Genomic DNA, 22,205 nt, shown 5'->3' with positions numbered 1-22,205 from the left:
GTCTCCATTACCACAGGAGCATGCCTGCTTTCATCTTCTTTATGCTGCCTCAGCTAACAAGAGACTTGGACAGCCATTCGTCCAGTTTAGTTTCCAAACAGCATTATTGTGTCATTCTAAGACATACGGAGAGGCTGTTGGAACACGCTGGTTGATTAGCTGGGGTCACTGTTTACGTTTGATCATATGCAGTTTTCCCCTTTGTGGATAAATGGAAACATAAACATTCCTCCTATGGCTATCTCGTCTTGCACACTTCCTCACGTAGCCTAGATGGCTCTGAAGCAAATACCAGGTGACAATTTTTGCTGCACTTATTTTAGCATGTGTCTCAATCATAATTCCTAAAGACTCAACAACTATTACAGCTAAGGTGTTAATTTCTAATAGCTATTCAAATTTTTTTCAAGTGTGCATATACAGATAACACGCGCACCCCCACTATTACATATAGTGCATTGGTAGTTGACAGCTTGATTCAGAATTCAAATGAGGGCTCCACCTCACAGCAATGATGTGTGCCCTAAATCCCCTTTAATTCTAAGTCCCCCTCTGCCTCTTTACCGCCCACTACGATATATTCGTTGACACAACCAGGCTGTTTGCCCCACTAGATTTCCCGGGCTCTGGACTTGTGAAGGAAGGCTTAGACAGAGATGTGCTCACACTCAGGTCTGAGTGCTTTGGTAAGGTCAGTTCCCTGGGACCTGCACCTCCGTTAGGAAGCATGCTTACACCTGATTGACTTTTCAGAAGCTGAGCAGTCACTGGCGATTAGCACAACCATTTCATTAGGAGCTAAGCAGTTTAAAACTTGGTGATTAAGCCTCAAGTATCTATCAATGATCTAACTTAAAATCTTTATTTTTATGTAAATGGACATATATCTGCAGGTGAGTGTGTGCCTATCAGCCTGAAGAGGGCATCAAAGGCCCTTGAGTGAGAATCACAGGTTGTCATGTGGGTTCTGGAACTGAACTCTGTACTCTGCAAGAGCAACAATTGGCATTCCCTGCTGAGCTGTCTCTCCAGGGCTAATTGAAGTTTTTTTTTTTTTTTTTTTTTTTTTTTTTTGAAACAAAGTTTCTCTGTAGCTTTGGAGCCTGTCCCGAAACTAGCTCTTGTAGAACCTCAAATTCACAGAGATCTGCCTGCCTCTGCCTCCCTAAGCCTAGGTTGGTAGTCCTGGGCTATATAAGAAAGCTAGCTAAACACGAGCCTGTGACCAAGCCAGCAAGCAACATTCCTCCATGATTCCTGCCTCCACGTTCCTGCCTTCAGTTCCTGCCCTAACTTCCCACAATGACAGATTGTGATCCGGAAGTATAAATCAAATAAAGCCTTTCCAGCCCTAGGTTGCTTTTGGCTGCAATGTTTGATTTAAGTAGCACAAAAGAAACCAGTACACCATCTCTAAAGGAAAGGAGCTCATGAATTTTGTATCCAATCTTGTCACCCCAAAATTCATATTCATATCTAGGGAGAAAGCACTATTGGTGTTCAGGTGCCCTAACAAATTGGCCTTTCTGGTTAACTGTGGTGATTTTAATAGGTATGGCCCCCAGAGACTCATATGTTTGAATACTTGGCCCATAGGAAGTGGCACTATTAGGAGGTGTGGCCCTGTTGGGAGAAGTGTGTCACTGCAGAGGTGGGCTTTGCGCTCTCACAAGCTCAAGCTACACCCAGTGTGGGATATAGTTCACTTCCTGTTGCCTGCAGAACTCTCAGCTACCTCTCCATCACCACATGTGCCTGCATGCTGCCTTGCTTCCTGCTGTTATGATAATGAACTAAACCTCTGAACTATAAGTCAGCCCTGACTAAATGTTCTCCTTTATAAGGGTTGCCATGGTCATGGTGTCTCTTCACAGCAATAGAAACTCAATTTTAGACAGCAACCATCACTAGGTTAAAGAATTCCCCAGACCAGTCTAGTAATCTTCTAAGAATTTTTATCACGAACATTGTTCTGTGCATGGTTTGCTCAGACAGTATTAGCTGTGTGCTGGATACTGCCCTGAACACTCTGCAAATATCCATGCATCCCTTCCAGAGAGAGAGAGAGAGAGAGAGAGAGAGGGAGGGAGGGAGGGAGGGAGGGGAAGGGAGGGAGGGAGGGAGGGGGAGGGAGGGAGGGAAGGAGGGGGAGGGAGGGGGAGGGAGGGAGGGAAGGAGGGGGAGGGAGGGAGGGAGTCAGTCTCACAGCCCAGGTTGCAAAGTAGTTGAAGACGACCTTGAACTTCTAATCTTCTTGCCTTGACCAAGAGTGCTGGGATTAACATACCATTAGCATACCACCACACCCAGTTTTACACAGCCCTGAGGACTTCACACAGGATGCTGAGCACGCTGGGCAAGCACTGTACTGACTGAGTGACCAGCATCTGACTTTTTCTTTTTTCTTTATTTTTTGAGACACAGTCTTTCTATGTACCTCTGGCGAGTCTGGAACTCAACATGTGGGCCAGGCTGGCCTTGAATTCACAGGCTCTCTGCTTATGCTGGGATTAAAGGTGTGTGTCACCATGCCCAGCAGCAGTATTTGGGTTTTGACTGAGATTTTTATTTAAAACACACTTATTTGTTTTTATGTATATGGGTGTCTTGCCTGCTTGTCTGGGCAGCACATGTGTTCAGTGCCCCTGGAAGCCAGAAGAGGGCACTGGATCCTCTGGAATTGGAATTACAGATGGTTGTCAGCCATCTTGCGGATGCTGAGTCTCAAACCTAGGTTCTCTGTAAGAGCCACAGTCGGTGCTCTTAACTGCTGGCCTGTCCCTTCAGTCTAATGTACAAATCTAAGAGCATCCTCACCTGTAGTTGAAAGTGTTCCTGCCCGCGCTCCTGTCTTGTAGAGTGGGGAGTGGTAGAGTGTTTGGATTGGCTCGTAGTTTTGTTGTGGTTCAAAATGAACTACAGGCAGCATAGGGTTCATCTGTCCTGGCAGTGCGTCCTCTATGACCATCTCTTGATCATCCCACCGAGAAGCATCCATGAACATCCCATGAACAAGAACTCCATCTTCAGGAGAGGGCAGCTGAAAGATACTCAGAAGTTTAGGGGTGAGTGGAGGAGAAGGGATTAGAGTTTGAGCCACACTGTCTGTGTCCCACGGCTTCACCAAGCACCTCTAAAAACAATGGTTTCTATCACTGCATTTTAGAGAGAGATACCCTAGAGTTCTGAGAGGTAGGACACCTTGACCCTCAGTTTGGTACTGAATTTGATGCTGTCCACACCCTACCAGGAATGCAGAATTGGGGATGCCTCTGAAAAACCCAATGATGGTTACTTTAGTCCATCTGACATCATGAGTAATGAATGACTTCTCTTTCCCTTTTGAGAAGCAGAGGGAGATAAGGGCTGGAATTATTATCCATCCTTTGCAGCAAGGCCCCCTGAGGATCTGGGTACCCTTTTGGGGTTGATTATATATCTGTATTACTATTTGATGAGGGTAAAAACCATTAAGACTGACCCTATAGCACACACCTATTAGTTATTTACTGTGGTTAAAGTTAGAAGGGATATGAAGGCAACATTTCCATTCTGTCAGGAGGGGGCCGAGCGGCTGCTGCAGACAAGTTTAGTCTATAATAGTGTAGTGGATTGTTGTGAGTGAACTTTGTATTGCTATATGACACGTGCCTCTTCATTCTTCGAGTCCTGTCATCAGCCCCAACTTATTTATTTATTTTTAAAAGACCTTAAAAATTATGTACTTAGTGCTCTGCCTGTATGTCTGCCTGCAGGCCAGAAGAGGGCACCAGATCTCAGTATGGATGGTTGTGAGCCTTCATGTGGTTGCTGGGAATTGAACTCAGGACCTCTGGAAGAGCAGCAGTGCTCTTAACCACTGAGCCATCTCTCCAGCCCCCATCAGCCCCAATTTATAGATGAGAACACCAACGTTCAGACATGTAAGCAGTTGTTTCAGCTTGCACGGATGGTGAAGGGTAAACCAGGATTCAAACTCAAGTTTGTTTCATTTTGAAACTCTGTTTTCAATGTCTTATTATACTGCCCCCGTAAGATGAAGACTACTGCTGTCTGACTGTAAATAATATAACTCTATGAAGAAAACATTTCTATAAATTGGCCTACATTGAGAAGTTCCTGTCCAGTTGCTGCTGAGGTGCTGGCCTTTGGGGTTGGGGGCTGCCCTCTTCTCCCACTCCTGCAAATGGGGGTGGTGGGGCAGGAGAGACTACCTCAACTCTCCACTGACAGTGGGATAGAAGCATTGCCATGTAGTCAGGTGGGCAATACCTGCAGGTCCATGGGCAGTTGTTCTCCAAACTGAATGTCCTTGGCAGCTTCTATCACTGAGGCTTGATTTCGGTAGACTGGAATCATGTTATACTTGAAACTCAGTTCATCTATAGGCAAATTATATTTTCGAGCATGGTTCTGAAGAGTTCCTGAAAGTAGAAAAAGGTCAGTTTTTTAAGGCATATTGCTCCTCCACGCGTACTACGTGCTCGTGCTCCCATTCACCCTACTGTGATAGCATCAGAGAGCTTCCTCTCCATAGAAACCCTTACTGGGGCTGGGGGGAAGACTTAGCAGGTGAAGGCACTTGCTGCAAGCCTGATTAGTTTCATCCCCAGAACCTACACAGTGGAAGGAGAGAACCAGCTCCAGCAAGTTGTTCCCTGACCTCTGCATCTGTCTTGTGACATACATACCTTCCCTCCCGCCTTCCCTCCCTCCAAACAAATAAATATAAGGAAAAATAATTTAAAAAGAAACTGAAGCTGTTAACAAAAGTCAACATAGAATTAGTTCATAGAGTATAGTGTTTGGGTGGAAGCATCACCCAAGCCCCTGGCATCCATATACCCAAAAAGTCGGGAATGTTTGGGTGGATGTTCCATCCCAAGGCCTCTCACCCGAGAGTTGCCTCAATCCAGACTCTACCTCTGAGAAAGTCCTCCAAATGATGACCCCTCCCCAGAGATGCTCAAGGCAACCCCCATAGGGTATTTAAATTGTATCTCGGAGAACAAACACATGGTTTTCTTATCTTCCCTTTCTCCTCTCTTGGGGGCTGGAAGGCCACCCAGGAGCATTGGTATCCATAAAACCTGGGCTTTTTTTTCTAATTTGGTTTGATTTGGATTATTGCGTTGGTGGAGAGGCTTATTGGGGTGCAGAAAGTTTTCTTATATAAGCCTTGAATAATCTTGGGAAGGGGGTGGTTAAGGACCCAAAGGATGTATACATTTATGTCATGATTAAAAAGAGAGGAAAGGGGGCTGGAGAGATGACTCAGTGGTTAAGAGCACTTGTTATTCTTGCAGAGGCCCAAGTTCAGTTCCCAGTATCTATGTCAGGTAACTCACAACCACATATATAACTCCAGTGCTAGGGGAATCCAACAGCCTCTTCTGGCCTCCTTAGGCATCTGCACACACAAGCACATGCAAATACTTGCTACACACACACACACACACACACACACACACACACATTTACACACACCCCTATAGAACAAACATACTCTGTATAGTAATAAACACTTATAAATCCAGCACTTTGGAGGCAGAAGCAGGCAGATTTCTGTAAATTCAAGCCTAGCCTCGTCTCCATAGTGCGCTCCAGCCTAGCCAGGGCTACATAATGAGACTCTGCCCCCCAAAACCAACCAACCAACCAACCCACCCACCCACCCACCCACCCACCAACCAACCAACCAAACAAACAAATAAAAAACAAAAATCCAAGCAAAAAACTGCAACAAACCCCAAACAATCAAATGAGTAAACAAACCATAAACAAAGGGCAGGAGAGCTAAGCTTCAAGGGTATTGCCCTGCCATGAGAGACAAACTCATGAGAAAGTTTTAGGGTAAGTCTGCCTAAATTCAGGATTTTGACCACCAACTTGCTTATATGAGCTGTTTATCAGGGAATAGAAATGAAACAAACTAAGAATTGGGTGTCCAGAAGCCCACAGTCTGGGTCCCTCTGGGACTTTCCAGCCAAATCTGCTAGGATTAATGAAGGGATATCAAGAGTATTTTTTATGCTTGGGATGTTGCTCAGTAGGAAGTGTGCTTGCCTAGATGCACAAAGCTCTGGGCTCAATTCCCAGCATTGTCTGGAGGCAGTAGGATTAGGAACAAGGTCATCCTTGACTGTGCAATGAAGTCAAGGTGATGTGGGCTACAGGAGGTCCTGTCTCAAAATAGAAAGTATCTTTGAGAGAGAGGAAGCTGCCTAGAGCTGGGGCAGGTGCGGGGAACAGCAGCTGAAAGCTCGGAAGGAGGTTAGGGGATAGGAGTGTTCTGTCACAAGGAGAGTTGAACCGATAGCTTTCTATTCATGGATTTAGCCTAAATCAAACCAAAGCATAGATCACCTGAGAGGGGCAAGGATTAGTTTACCAGGGAGCATCTACTCCCTACCCCCACCCCCAGGGATGGAGGAAGAGTAATTCTAGATTGTCCTAGATCAGCAGGGTCAGCAGGGCCAGTCAGGCCTTGGCAGCCACGACCTTTCCCATGAGGCTTTCCTAGGGGAGGCACCAGTACCTGTGAGGAATCCTTGAGGAAAGAAGAACCCGGAAATCCAGAAGGACTTGGGCCGTCCTCTTTTGAGCCACAGCTGAGGGAGAGACATGATTTCATGAGGTACTCCATTTCTGAGGTGAACGCACCATCTAAGTGAGAGCTGTGTTGGGGGGGAGGGTGGCATCTAATCGATGTGGCATCTAACCCCTGCCCCTAATATTACTACTGGTCCATTCCCTTCAGCCTGAAACCATGAGGGACAAGAGGCTAGGGCAGCCAAGGCACATCTGGCTATGTAGAGCCATGTCATGTTTGCACCTTACTATGAGGCCATACACTGCAGCTAAAGCCTCAGGAATGGCCTGAAGTTTAAAAACCAATATATAGATAAGAGCTTAGGGAACATGGCATTTTAATCTACATAAGACTTTCAAAGTGAAGCCATACTGGAAGGTTCTGTTTCTCCAGAATCAAATGATTCCTAACAGTTGCTACTCAGTGCTCCCTCAGGAATTTAGGGCCAGGCAAGCTGTCAATCCATCAAAACCCACACAAGTGAAATCTCTCGTACATCCACGAATGCAGTCCTCAGAATAAGGTCTTTGACCCACGATCCCAGCGGCTTCAGCGATGGGTAGGCTGTGTTAGACCAAAGAGAGGGAACCTGGTTGTTGAGGAAACTCTGGTACACTTTTTCCATTTCTTCGGACATCACCACAAGTCCAGCAATGGCTTTGTTGAGTGTTTCTAGAGAAATCTGGGAGAAGAAAAAAGATTATTACAGGCATAATTACTGGGGTGAGGGAACAATGGCTTTCACAGTTCTTATGTGTGTGACTGAGGATGTATGTGTACATGCATGTGGCAAAACATGAATACAAATACAAAAAATGGTATTACTCCTCATGCGTTGTCTTTATTTTTTTTAAAGTAAATCTATGTGTTCTATTATTTTATGTGCTTAAGTGTTGTGTGCCTGTGTATATGCATGTGTACCACATGTGTGCCTGTGTATATGCACGTGTACCACATGTGTGCCTGCGTATATGCATGTGTACCACATGTGTGCCTGCGTATATGCATGTGTACCACATGTGTGCCTGCGTATATGCATGTGTACCACATGTGTGCCTGTATATACGCATATGTACCACATGTGTGCCTGTGTATATGCATGTGTGGCTGTGAGCTGCCATGTGGGTGCCAGGAATTGAACCCAGGTCCTCTGGAAGAGCAAGCAACCAGTGCTCTTGACCGCCAAGCCATCTCTCCAGCCCCGGCATTAATTCTAAAACTTTAAGGCAGGTCAGTGAGGAGCTTGGGGGTTTGTAATGTCACACGTTCACACAGCTACTGCTAGGACAGGGAGATACTGACTCAGCCATATACAGCCTGGGTCTGAGGATAGCACAGCCAAACAGAAGCTTAGAAATGCTAGGACAGAGGCTTCAAAGCACACTAGTGTTTTTCTAGCGTTTCCATCAGACTCAGCTACTCAGAGGCAAAGATGGAGGGAAGCATTCATACATGTATCAACTTCAGCAGGTTGTTGAACCGGTCCACTTCCTGGCCAAGGACGGTGGTCAGAGAGTCCAGGCGGCCTTGAGCGTCCTTGACAAAAAGGCTCTCGGAAGCTCCCTCCATTTGCAGGACTTCTGAAACACACACGGTTGGCTTCTCAGACCAAACATCCTTGATTTCCATCCTCACAACACTGCTACCGTCATGGGATTCTCCTTTAAAATATTGTGTATTACTGCTGTGTTTTCACAGGACATGTGAGTGCAGGTATATGCATGCCATGACGTGCCTGTGGGGTCAAAGGGCAACTCTGAGGAGTTTGTTCTCTTTCCACCTTTGTGTGCACACAGGTTTGCCAGATGGGCATTTTACCCACAGAGCCTTCTCACTGGGCCTGGCTTCTTGTTACATATTTTTTCTAAAGCTATTTTCTCTCATTATTTAAGCAAGAGCTTAAATTTGACACCATTTTTAAAACTTACAAGTCTCTGATGATCCACCTGTGTTTACATACACAGTCACAAAACAATAAGGCTTAAATGAATGGAAACCAGAGAAAAATGTGTGTGTGTGTGTGTGTGTGTGTGTGTGTGTGTGTGTGTGAGAGAGAGAGAGAGAGAGAGAGAGAGAGAGAGAGAGAGAGAGAGAGAGAGAGAGAGAGAATCAGTATTTCACTCCCTGTCATGGTGGTGCTCGTCTTCTGTGCCGGTTTGAACTTTGGCTTGGCCACAGGTAGGTAGAGCACAAGAGACCCTGACTGGGGTAGTGTGGAAGAAAGGCATGCATGTACCCAAGTGAAGGGCAGCAGCCCACTCTCTTTCTGGGTAACCATGGGGGAGGATCTGAGCTGAAGCAGTGGAGCAGAAGTCAGTGCGGGTTGGAGCCTGCAGGTCTGAGTGAGGGGATCCTGTGAGTCACTCTCCACACCCACTGTGTGGCTTAAGAAAATACGTCTGGGGTTGGGCAGATGGGTCAGTGGTAATGGTGCCTGCTGCTAAACCTTCTAACACGAGTTCAATCCCCGAGTCAGATCCAGTTAAAGGGAGAGAACCGACTCCCACAAGTCATCCTCTGACTTCACACAAGATACATTTCGCTTTGGCAGAACTAGAAACAGAACTCCGAATACCTTGGTGGCAAATGATACCCACCTTGGTGATGGCTCATTTGACAAGCGACAATCCGGAGGCCAGAGGGCTGGGGACCCACTCCCTCCACCCCTTCCCGCCCCCGGCACCGCCCATTGAATATAAGTGCGGAAATCTTGTTCTTCTCTGTAGACCCGCACTACTTCCGGGAAAGGAGGGGGTGGGACTGGGAGACAGAGGCGGAGAGAGACTTGAAGTTATTCCAAGTTACTGAGCATCACTCAAAGACTGGAGTCAAACTGGAGGGGGAATGATATGTCCTTCCAACCCCAGTCCCACAAAACGGAGGTCCAAATGAGCCACTAGGATGAAGGAAGGAATTGCGTTTTCCTTGAATGTCTGCAGCAAGTGTGAGCAGATAAGGGGTTCTAAGATACGCCACACACAGACCGGATTCTTTCCTGAGCTTTCACAATCGAGCTGCTGGAGGACCATCTCTCTGCCTTCTCTCCGGACTACAGAGCTGTGGTTACAGGAGCCTTATCGTCTCCCCTGCACCCCAGGGTCATTTTAAGCCCCTAAATTCTGCGGAGTGGTCGGACCTCCTGCTCTCAACGGCAGCAGATGGCCAGCTTCTCGTTTCACAGGGAAAGCGTAAACTCCATGAAGCGTGCTTCCCACTTCAGAGTGTACGTGTGAGCTTTAACATGAGTAGAAAATCTCTGCGTCACTGGGCATCTGGAGAAAGCCCGCTGTCTCCACTGCCCCTCATCTTTGCTACTCCCCCTCCCCATTATATTTATTTAGAAGAAGCTGCTCCCTAAATTAACTGGCAGCTTTCTTCAACATTAACAGAACTCCCTGCCCAAGTGGACATTCTGTTTTTGGGGCTTGCCCCTTGTGGGTTGGGGAATATCAGGATTCTTCTTGGGTCACATGAATCCTTTCACCCAGACTCTGTCATGGGCTCTTTTTCTCTACCTCAGTTTTCTTTCCCTTGTTATGACATCACTTCTGATCACGAATGATTGATCTAGGGACGTAACTATATCGTCAGTCTCAGGGATGTGGGAGAGTAGCTCTCTCATGATCCTTCAGGAAGATTCCATAAATTACCAGTAAATAAGGTTAAAGTAGCCATTTCTCCTGAGTAAAGAAAATACTGAGGCGGATTTGAGGACAGGGCTCTAATAAAGCTTTATATGATGATGGAAATGCCCCCAGTCTGTGCTGTCCAAGACACAAGCATTTAAAATGCTTAGTGCAGTGAAGGACTCGATGTCAAAATTTAAGGTTAACAAGCTGCCACACATTGCCAGCAGCTGCTGTCTCGGATGCCACAAATCCAGGGACATTAGAATCAGCTCAGAGCAAAGCCTGGCTGAAGTCGTGTGGGAGGTAAGCCAGGTGGCTCCTCTCGATCCTGGCAGGTGGACTGCTGGGGAGCAGTAGGTTTCCAGACAGGAATGGGGAACTCTACGTGAGGTGAGCTCTCCAGGGAGAGAGAAGTCTATGAAAGGAATTAAGCCTCCACATCTGCTTACCATTTAGTTCTCCGGGTTTGTTCCTAAAGCCCCCGCCACTGGTGGGTGCCCGCAAATATTTCTTACCTGGAACTCTGGTCCGGATTGAAGCAACAAGCTCCTGGACGATTTCATCATTGCTCTTCCCCTCGCCACCCGAGAAGGATCTTGGCTGAACCTCAAGGATGGTGTTGATGAGGGTGTTGGTCTCCTTGTACTGCAGGGATGGTAAGAGAACAGGGAAGATGGAGTCAGATGGTTTGTCATGTGTGTCGTTTACATATAGGAAAGAGGCAAGTGTTCAAACACACAGGCATTAATTCAACTGAGGTTAGAATATAAGAACTACTCTCTTAACCAAATTAATTTTTTTTACATTAAGAAAATTGTGCGTGCATATCCACATGTACGCCCTGACGTGAAAGTGGAGGTCAGAGGACAACTTGTAGGAAAAACTGTCTTTTCACCATGTGGGTGTGGGTGTTAGGGATTGAACTCGTGCCATTAGGCTTGGTAACAGCTGTCTTTATTCTGCCAACTCTCTCTTCATCAAATGTTGAGTGCATAGTACCATTGATTACACACATGATGCTGTTCGTCAGACCTCTAGACCTATTCATCTTTCTGAACCAAGACCTTATGTCCATTGATTAGAAAAAAAGGGAAAAGCTGTTTGGCCATCAGCAATCATCTCATTGGCTTTGCCCAGCATAGACACACTTGGCCAGCTTGGTCTGTAACTCTAGCCTGGGATCTCCAAACCCAGCAAAGCATTCCAGCTCCTTCTTTCTGGCCTCTGTGGCAGGATGGCACGTGGTTTCCTAAGGATCTCTGGACACGGCGTGGATGTGGGCATCTCTGAACTTGGACCGGAAGCTCAGCGAGTTTCCACCTTAGCTGGCTTGGCTCAACTGTGTCTTTCATTCCTCCTCCCTGCACAGGATAAGAAGACCTTTCTGGTGGGGCGACAGGCCCAGCAGCTGTGTGGACACAAGCCTGCGTCTTCTACTTCTGGTCCACGCTGGCCCTTCAAGAGCAGACCATTCTAGCAGCAGCAAGTAGCTCAAAGGAGTGCTTGTTAGCATGAGTCAACAGCCAACAGCACTCCTTGTCTGGCAGAATCTGATGCGTGGGGGCAGCCTTTCCATCCAGTCAGTTGTTATCTGGCTTTTCTTCATAGGAACAGTAAGTCCGTTCTCAGAACAGCTCACTTCTCCGTCATGCTCATCCCGTTCAGTCTCAGGGTCAGAAAGTGACATCCTGGCAGTGAGTGCACTGGGGTAACACAGCTGGTTCAGACAGCAGAGGGGGCTGCTGACAGGCACTCAGATCTCAGATCTGCCCCTCCTGCCCCATCTGTCCTTTACTAGTTTCTACTAAACATGTATTTAAATAAAACTTGCGAAGTGTAGGAAGAAGGTAGAGTTTTTGTGTTCAGGCCACATTCCTCAATAGGGACAGAATTATCCAGCCTAAGCAAATACTATTTCATGATGATCCACTTTGACACAACCATTTGTATCTCTAGCTAAAGACAACGTGCAGACAGATGGAGACTGATCTCAAATCTTCCCCTTCCTTCCTGAAAGCAGGAGGTAAAAGCTCTCCCACGAACCAAGGCTCTCTGGTGTCTGGAGAAAGGAAGGCTCTTCCGCAGGGATCTGGTAGAAGAGAAACCATAGCAAAACCCGGTAGTCCTGCTATGGGAGGTGGTGCACGCTTGTAATCCCAGACTTGGGAGGCAGAAGCAGGCAGATCTCTGTGAATTTGAGGCCAGCCTTGTCTATAGAGGGAGTTCCAGAACAGCCAAGGCTATATATAGAGACTCTATCTAAAAAGCTAAAACAAACACCAAGCCAAAAATCTTCAATAGTCTCCCCCAGGGAAGAGCACACTTCTACCAAATGCTTAGCTTTGAAAACACATATCTGTTACATTATACTGAACAGATTGCATTTATGTATTTAGGAATGCACACACAACATACACACCACCACCACCACCACCACCACCAACACCACCAACAACAACTAAAGAAAAGAGGTCATGAATTTGAAAGAGATCAAGGTGACAGCACATAAGAGGGCTTAAAGGTAGAAAAAAGAAAAAAAGGAAGAGAGAAACAGCATTATTCTACTATAATTTCAAATAACAACAAAAATAAGAAAGATACAAAACTTTCATCTCGCTCTGACCTCCCTGCATCCTGGAGTCATGCACCCACTGCTGCCTCCCTGTGTTAACACAACACCAAGCGGCATAGCTTTGTGCACTTCTCTGGGCTCCATTTCTCATTGGTGTCACCATGCTTATATTAAATCTGTAAATGCTTTTAATTCCAGCACTTGGGAGGCAGAGAGAGGCAGGTGGATCTCTGTGAGTTCTAAGACAGCCTGGTTTACAAAGTGAGTTCTGGGACAGTCAGGACCATTACACAGAGAAATTCTGTCTCCAACAACAACAAAAACAAAAACAACAACAACAACAACAACAACCTGTAAACTCTTCCCCCTGTGAAGCTGTACTAATAAAGCCAGTTCAATTCTGTGGCTCAGTTGGGACCTGGAGAATAGGGACGTCTACTCGGGCATACATGGGTGTAATCTCGTCCTTTCTGCACATGCCCGCCTGTTTTCCTCTCTGCTGCTCTTGGTTTTTCCTATGGCACATGAGCTTCCCCTATATGATGGTTGGGGAGCGGGTGGGATTATCAAGGGAAAGACAGACAGCTGCAGATATGACATCCCAGCCACTGACTCCAGAGGGCCCTTCCTGAAACCCAGCATTTGTGTACTCCGTGCTGGACATCTGTGCACTTGGACCAATTACAATGGCCGAGGGAGGAGCCTTTGGTTAAGCTCTGGTCACATGCCCACCTCTGTACATTGTATTATAGGCATGAGTGGTTTGCTTGTGTGTTTGTGCACCATGTCTATGCCCCAGAGGGCATGCATCCCCTGGAGTTAGAGTTAGAGATGGTTATGAGCTGCCATGTGGGTGCTTGGAATCGAACCCAAGTTCCCTGGAAGAGCAGCCAGTGCTCTTAACTGCTGAGCTATCTTTCCAGTTTTTATCTTATCTGAATCCTAAGGAAGAAAAAGGGACAATTGTTCAAAGGAGAGTGGCTGCAGTGTTAATCCAGAACTGTGGAAGAAGGAGAGTTACGGAGAAAAACAGATCGGGGACTCATGACACATTCTGAAACCAGTGGAAAGCACAGACTCCATGCTTGGTTTACAATGCCTACAATGCCAGGCGTGTGTGTGTGTGTGTGTGTGTGTGTGTGTGTGTGTGTGCATGTGTGTGTGTGTGTGCGCACGTGTGTGTGTGGGAGGGGCTGGAGTGGGGTGGCTTTACTCCTCCTGAAGCTGTTCTCAAGAGGAGGCTAGGCCAGCCCTCCCATGCTTTCTTTCTTTTGTCCACTTCCCCTATCTTCCCTCCTCCCTCCACCATTTAGAAGAAGCAGTCAGAGGTCAGAGTGGAGTAGATAGAAGGCTTAGCCACAAGTACACTCTCCTGAAAGCAGATCAGTGGAAACCATGACATATTATCTTAATGCCCTGCTGAATGCGCAGCAGCATCATCGTTGGCAAACATGAACTCAGGGGTCAGAACACTGACCTCCTGTGGTGTGCTTTCAGGAGAGTGCGGTGTTGTTAGATTCCTTGATACTGTGGTAGACCTCACCTTCTTTCTTTTGGTTTTTCAAGACAGGGTTTCTCTGTGTAGCACTCCTGGTTGTCCTGTAACTTGCTTTGTAGACCATGCTGGCCTCGAACTCACAGAGATCCACCTGCCTCTGCCTCCTGAGTGCTGGGATTAAAGGCCTGCACCACCATCGGCTGGTGGCTTCACCTTCTAACATGTATGCAAGCAAAATTTAACTTGAAAAGAAAGAGAATCTCCCCACTCCGGGCCTCTTCTACTGATCTAATCCTTGGCTGTTAGAGATGTCTGGAGTCCTCAGAGACAGCGCTATTCTTTATGGATGCCTGAGATGCTAAGATGAAGCTGGGCCATGCGAGGTCCTCATGTGTGGTGAACCCAGTCAGAAAACATTTTTGTTTCTACTCCATCGCTGTAATTTTGCTACTGTTATGAATCATAATGTTAAATATCTGTGTTTTCCAATGGTCTTAGGTGACCCCTGTGAAAGGGACATTCGACCCCCAAAGGGGTCGTGACCCAGGTTAAAATCACTTTTTTGGAGCTAGTGCTGTGGTCTGGTACCTCGACTACTTGGAGAGAGCAAGGTTAATTATCTTCCTCGGATATCTACTCCCAGAATCTGAACCAAGGTGCCGAGAAGAGACACTTTGGGCATTTGGAACTGTATTGCTCTGATCTAACCATAACCTTCGTGTAACAGGAGCCAAATGTGTTCAGTGTGGTGGGAGAAGGGCAGGAGAAGTGTGAATGCGCGCACACACACGCGTGTGCATCGTAGGATTCTGTGAAGTCTGCGTCTAGTTACATTAATTTTTCTTGAGGCTTTGGGCATCAGAGATTAGCATTTTCATCTTTTCAGAGTATGGAGCCAGAAGGATTCTGGCCACTGAGGGAAGTGAGTCTCATTAAAGACCCCAAGGGCACCAGAGTGGATTGAAACCGTTGCTGAAAGAGAGGCTAACCAGTCTTTTCCTTTTTCCTGAAGGCACTGCAACTCACAGAGCTGTGAGGGCAGGAGCAATGTCTTGAGTTTATATGCAAATATAAATATGTATATTCAGCAGAAAGACAACATACCTGAAAAACTAGGTTGGCATTTTCATGCATTCCAAAAATTTCTGGATCATCTATCAAAGGTAGATCTTCAATGTAGTCCTTAAACTCTTGGAGACTGTCAGCCAAGGGGGAAAAATAGATGCCTGTCAATAAAAAGCACAGAAGACAAATGTGTATAAAATGGATCAGCACTGCCTGGCCTGGTTCTTATTTTAATTACACAATTTTTCTCTGTGTGTGTGTCTTCCCGCGGCTATGTACATGTGAGCGCATGTGCCCGTGGAGGCCAGAAAGAGGGCGTTGGGCTCCCTGAAACTGGAGTTATAGGTGATTTTGAGCTGCCCAACATGGGTGCTGGACACAGAGCACACGTCCTCTCCGAGGACAGTTCATGCTCTTTACCATCAGGCGTTGGTCTAGCCCCAAGTCACATGAGCGGCAGAGATTAGCACCGTGATCTTTCCAGAGTATGGAGCCCAGAAGGGTTCTGGACGCTGTTGGAAGTGAGCCTCATTAAGGGATCCAAGTTTGTGCTCATGTTAGAAAATGTCCTTGTGTTGATTTGGTAAATAGATTATAATTCATCAAATCAAAGGCTACATTTGCAAAATGTTGAAATATAACATGACTGCCCTTTCCCCAACGATGACAAGGCGTACAGTTGACTGGAAGCAGTGTCCAGTGACTGAACAGCAGGAGCTTCTGTGAGCTGGCAGTGTAGTAATCAGATTTCTTCCTCTAAGGAACTGACACTCACGGCCATTGATCTGTTTACTGTCTGACCCCAAAGGAGTTACCTCCAGTTCATACATCTTCATTACTCCATATTTGGTCATGGAAGTGTTCTCCAGTTATATTAGAAATACATTATTCCATATCTCTGAAAATGCATTTGGATATATTACAATCAAATTTAATGCCAAACACATTCACAGCGGTTGCTGTATAACATACAGTACTGTGTTCTCGCTGCCAAGCCAGCTTTGACAGTGCTACACGTGAGGATGTGATAAAGCTGCGACTCTGGACAGGGCACATTGCTGGAAACCTGAAAGATGCTGTCCGAGACTTCGGGGGAAGGGACTTTGGGCATAAAAGTCATTTACCTGATTCTGAGTACTTATAATCAGCGTTCAGTGTCTCAGGAGAGAAAAATCTTTTCAAGACAGTTCGAAGACATCTCTGATCCCAGGTGTCGGTCACTCTCCCACCATAGGTGATTTCACCTGAAAGGGAGCTTGTATTTTAAAATAGATTACTTTTTTTACATTAACAAATTTGAATAGGTTTATTTATCCATTTAGTTGGTACTGAAAGTGGTTCCTATGTCCCTCTAATAAGTCAACTTTTAAAAAGCAGAAAAAAATGTAACATGTGTAAGCTCTCTTCATTATTTTACTTTTTTTTAAAAAAAATTATGTGTGTATGTATGTGATCCTGCATGAGTTTAGATGCACTGTGTGTGTGCAGGAGCCCACAGGGGCCAGAAGAGGACATCAGATCACTTGGAACTGGTCTTAGAGGCTGTAGTGAGCTCCCATGTCAGTGCTGGGAACTGAACCCCGGTCCTCTGCAAGAACAGTGAACGCTCTTAACCACCGAACCATCTCTTCAGTTCCACAGCTTCATTCTTTCAAATAACAGAAACTAAAGCTATTGGACTCTTCTGAAGCTTTTCTTCCCTTTTCCTTCGTTTCAGAAGGTTCTTGAGTGTTGACACCCCCACCCCCACCCCGTGACTGTCAGATTCTAAAATGTACTCACTTTGCATGAAACACTGCTTTTGTTTGAACCTCACATTTGCTGAAAGACAGTAGATCTGTATCTACCTCATAAATTATTGCTGTCAAGCCAGAGCGAAAGAGAGAGTTTGTCTATCAGAGATGAGGTCAGGGGGGGGGTTCAAGTTTATGGTTGCACTGTTTCTGTCTCCAGAGATGCAGCACTCAGCATGCTTCAGTGTCGCTTCAAAAACACGAGCGGGAGGGGCCACATGGAATGATTCTTAATGTTCATATAATGCCTTGGGAAAGTTCTAGCTCCACTCTAGTGTTCCCAGAAGGATTCCACGTACCATACGACATTGCCCAGGCTGACGTAAGACTTTAGCATACGGACTCATCTTAGCGATATAAAGTAGTGCCTGGGGCTAACGAGATGGCTGCCAGTAAAGTGCCTGTTGCCCCGGCATGAGAACCTGAGTCTCCATGCCCTGCATCTGCAGGAGAGCCTGGCCTTGTGGCTTGTGCCTATATTCCCGGCACTGGGGGTGAGGGCAGACAGGGAAGTTCCTCCATTTCATTGGTCAGTCAGCCTAGCCAATGAGTGAGCTCCAGTTCAGGGAGAGACTCTGCCTCAGAAAGGAAACTGGAAACCTACCAGTGGTCACAGCCCCAAAGAAAAATGGCCTAAGCGGAGTGGGAGAGGGGATAAGAAAGGTAGATATGATTAATACATATTGGATATGTATATGAAATCTTCAAAGAATAAAAAATGGTTTAGGAGCACACTTAATGTCTACCTCTAGATTTTTCATGTGCACACATGTACAAACACAACATGAATATATATATATATATATATATATATATATATATATATATATATATATGCCACTGAGACACACACACAGACACACGATGTCTGGTATTATTGCTACATGTGCAAATATTCTCATGACATGCTTGTCACTGTTGTAAGTTCACAAAGGGGCCATGAGTTGTCACTGCCAACATTAAACACTGGGGGAGAACACAGTCTTCACAGGGGCTGGGCAGGTGTAAATCAATAGCTCTGCTTCACAGTCAGATGCCCAGTCCCGTGCACACACTGACCGGTAATGTAAATTAGTGCATCCCAGGGGATCTTCCCTTCATGGCAGTAAAGGTTGAGGTTCAGTAAGGCACATTCTCTATCACTGTCATTAAATTCATAGCAGATATTCCAGCCAAGGGGGCCAAACTTCTTTCTCTCCTACAACGGAAGAGGAGAACATTCTGAGATACAGCTGAAGAGGTTAATTTTGTATAATGATGACGAAGTTAATTTTCAATACTGAAAGATGAAAGTTTTCATCCATGGTGGGCAGCCCAATACTGCAATCAGTTAAAAGCATTTGGTTTAGTTTCAGCCAGGCTTTTACCAAAACAGGCCAAAAACATTCTTCCAATTGAATCTTCATTCAATTCTCCCCATGTTTTTAAAAGAAAATCTGCTATGGGAGCTTTGGCAGATCTATCAGAAGAAACTTTGCTCTGTAGAGTAAAATAAAACGTTTCAAAGTAAGAAAAATCCCAGCCCACCTAGAGTTTGGCATAGAAACACACTGTAACTCTGAGAGAGAAAGGAAATGGAAGGGGAAGGAGGGAGAGCAGAGTCCTTGTCCTAGGTTTATTTCCATCGCTGTGGTAAACTATGCAGACAAAAAGCAGCTTAGGGGAGAAAGGGCTTATTTTTTTACTTTCAGCTCCAGATTACAGCCCATTACTATGGGGGGGGCCATGTTAGCAGGAACTTGACGCAACCGGTCTCATCATAGACACAGGCAAGGGCAGAGAGAATGCTCAGCTTGCTTCCTTTACTCTCACACAACTTAAGGCCCAAGCCCGGGGAATGGTGCCTCCTGCAGTGGACTGGGTCTTCCCACACCAGTTGATAATCAAAACAGTCTCCCACAGATACCCCTTCAGGCCAAGCTGATCCTGACAACCCTCCATGGATTCCAGGTCGTGTCAAGTTGCAGCTAGAACTAACCATCACCCTGCCATCTCCTACTATCCGAAGGAGTCTTCCTATGCCTGTAGTCATGCCATGCCATGCTGGTACCCGATGACTTCTCCATGGTGACATCAATAGCTGCAGACAACTAAAACTGCTATACATAATCACAATTTTTACATCATCACTTGCCATGGTTAAATCCCCTCCCCCTTTAATATTTTACCATCCTCCCCATTTCCTAATTTTAAATTGATGGTCGGGCCAGAAGTTGGTTATATATTCTCTCCTGTAGCTCAGATTTCTACTAAATGTTACACAGCTCCATCTATGGAGTTTCTGATCTCTTTAGATCATTTTGTTTGTTTATTCCGTATCTTGCATCTTTACCCATCCCTTTTCCTCCAGAGACTCTTTCTCGGTAGAGCACATACAGTTGAAAACCAGAAAGCTAACAGTAACATCCAGAAATAAGTCAAGAGTCAGAGTTCAAGCACAGGGTCACAGGGTGTATAACGAGCCGAGTAATGCATCCTGAACAGACGGAAGGAAACTGGTGCTGTTTTGAGAGGTATCTTTCAGAAGCTTTAGGGCTCTAGTCAGAGGTAAGGAGGAGTCTCTTGAAGGTGGTGAGCTCATCCCGAGGATCAGGAAGGGGGGAACTAGCACAAGGGAGACACACGAACCAAACTGAGTGTGGTGAATGTGCCTGCCCTCTCAGAGTCTGGGAGGCTAAGACAGGCGGGCTGCAGAGTCGAGGGAGTCTGGGTTGTGTAGTGAGATTTTGCAAAAGGAAAGATTATACCTGAAAACAACAACCAACACAAAACAAGGGGCCCTTGAAGACTGGCAAAGTAAACGGGGGTACATAAAGGCTAAAAATCTTCTTGAGTTTTTACTGTATGTCACTGAGTGAAAGGGACCACCGATTTGGGGACTAGATCGTGGAGGGGAAGCAGATTTGGAGTGTGAGACAAGAGTTGCCCTGTTGAACTGGACCTCATGCATTCGCCTGGGCCAAGGTATTCTCCAGGCAGACCAAGACAGGGGCAAGAGCTGGGCTGTGAGGTGCTGAGGCAAGGAAGGCAGCGACATTGGTGGTTGTGCTAACTAAGCTTGATTTCCAACACAGAATGGGGCCTCAGAGTTTCAAACGCCATTTTCAAGTTTTCACTTACGTCTTAACTCTACATATTTCTAACAGGGAACACTTCTTTATTGCTGTTAAGAAGGAGAATTGGAGTCTAGAGAGAGAGGCCCGGGGGTTTGAGTGCTTGCTGCCCTTCTAGAGGACCCAAGGTTGTGTTCCAGCACCCATGTCAAGTGGCTCATGACTCTCTCTAACTCAAGAATCAGAGGGTCCAACACCCTCTTTTGGTTGGCCAAAGTACCCACACATACGTAGTATACACTCTCTCAGACACACGCACACAAACATAGACATATACACAAATAAATAGAAATTAAATCTTTTTAAAAACCATGATGGAATATACCTGAATAATTGCATGGAAGAAACAAATGCCAAATATTAGTTGTCTCCATTTTCTTCCAAGTATATTTTCTTCAAAAAATGAAGGTGTCATCTCAGTAAAGGCTCTTCTGATATTTGCACGTAAGCCCTTTGGAGGCTCATTGGTTACCTGGATTTAGAGATCAAACATGGCAGAGAGGGTTGCATTATATACTGGAGCCATGGAAATAAGGGTAACTAATGTCCATGGGGCATTTTTGAATGGCCAGGCTTGCTTTGTGTCGTGTGTGTGTGTGTGTGTGTGTGTGTGTGTGTGTGTGTATGTTTGTTTGTGCATACCCATGTGTGCACAGGGGTTAGAGGAAGATGTCAGGTGTTCTACTCTATCACTCCCTATCTTATTTATTTGAGATAGAGTCTTTCACTGACCCCAGAGATAGGCTAGAGATAGGCAAGCCCCAGTATTTTCTTAACTCTCCCTCCATGCACCTGTGTTATAGGTATGTATGTTATGCCTGGCTTTTTATATGAGTGCTGGGGGTTTGAACTCAGGTCCTCATGCGTATGCAGCAAGTTTTGTTACTCACTAAACCATCTCCCCAACACCACTACTTTTTGTCTTGTCCATGGAGAACAGAGTCTAGTGGGGTCCTCAGAACCACCATGGTTGAACCACCATCAGAAGAACCCCAGATATTTCCATTTGGGGTCTTTTCCTCACCCACTAAACATAAAACAGAGAGCCTAATAAGTTTTCATTGGATCTTGTGGTCGTATCAAAATACAGAACTATCCTGCATACTTTGTCCCACTAAGTACCATGGCATGAGGGAAGGGAGGCAAGAGGCGTCTCTTGTTTTTCATATCAAAGATTTCCCTCATATTGGAAATTTGGTGCACTGAAACCTAGAAACTGGAGGCCTTCTTGTGTGTCAAATGTGGAAAGGGTCCTTCAGCTCTGAGAGGGGCATCATTCTCATGACTCTATGCATGTGGCATTTTCTTGCAGAGGGAGGGGAGAGTCGGAAGACTTGGATGGCTTGTAGATCAGGACATGCAAAAATGAGAACTGTCTTGGCAAACCACTTCCCTGCCTGCTCTTAAAGTCCTTTACATGGATCTCTGCAAGATCCATAACACCTGGACCAAATCTCTCACATCCCTGCTGTGAAATAATCCTCTTGTACACTGTAAAGATTTGCCACTCAGATTGGTTTAGTAAAACGCTGATTGGCCAGTAGCCAGGCAGAAAGTATAGGTGGGGAAACTAAACTAAGGAGAATTCTGGGAAGAGGAAGGGTGGGGTCAGAAAGTCACCAGTAAATGAAGAGAAGATGAGAATGCTACACTAAGAAAAGGTACCAAGTCACGTGGCAAAGTATAGATAGAAATATGGGATAATTTAAGTGCAAGAGTTAGCTAGTAATATGCCTAAGCTATCAGTCAAGCGTTTATAAGCAATATTCAGCCTCTGTGTCAGTTGTTTAGGACCAGGCAGTCAGGACAGAAAATGTCCGTTTCTGCATCCTAGCTGCATACATGCCGTACCTTGACGGAGTTCTGAAAGTCTGTCACATGCACACATGCTGTACCTTGACGGAGTTCTGAAGGACTGTCACATGCACACATGCTGTACCTTG

General features: G+C 45.8%; 1 protein-coding gene across 1 annotated transcript in view; it reads right to left on the bottom strand.

The window, feature by feature from the left end:
* The window catches only part of Dnah6 (dynein axonemal heavy chain 6), a 190,608-nt gene that overhangs the window by 2,671 nt on the left and 165,732 nt on the right, over positions 1-22,205 (bottom strand). Inside the window, exons 66-75 of the mRNA XM_038319156.1 lie at positions 20,588-20,734; positions 18,209-18,347; positions 16,481-16,600; positions 15,396-15,517; positions 10,737-10,866; positions 8,045-8,172; positions 7,089-7,274; positions 6,539-6,611; positions 4,273-4,424; positions 2,818-3,040 (exon numbers count right to left, since the gene is read on the bottom strand). Of these exons, the coding sequence (XP_038175084.1) occupies positions 2,818-3,040; positions 4,273-4,424; positions 6,539-6,611; positions 7,089-7,274; positions 8,045-8,172; positions 10,737-10,866; positions 15,396-15,517; positions 16,481-16,600; positions 18,209-18,347; positions 20,588-20,734 (1,420 nt within the window). The remainder of the gene's footprint in view (positions 1-2,817; positions 3,041-4,272; positions 4,425-6,538; positions 6,612-7,088; positions 7,275-8,044; positions 8,173-10,736; positions 10,867-15,395; positions 15,518-16,480; positions 16,601-18,208; positions 18,348-20,587; positions 20,735-22,205) is intronic.

The sequence above is a fragment of the Arvicola amphibius genome, chromosome 2 (assembly GCF_903992535.2).
Source record: "Arvicola amphibius chromosome 2, mArvAmp1.2, whole genome shotgun sequence".
In the NCBI taxonomy this organism is placed as follows: domain Eukaryota; kingdom Metazoa; phylum Chordata; class Mammalia; order Rodentia; family Cricetidae; genus Arvicola; species Arvicola amphibius.
The sequence above is the reverse complement of the archived record's forward strand: the minus strand, read 5'-3'. Positions and strand labels throughout refer to the sequence as shown.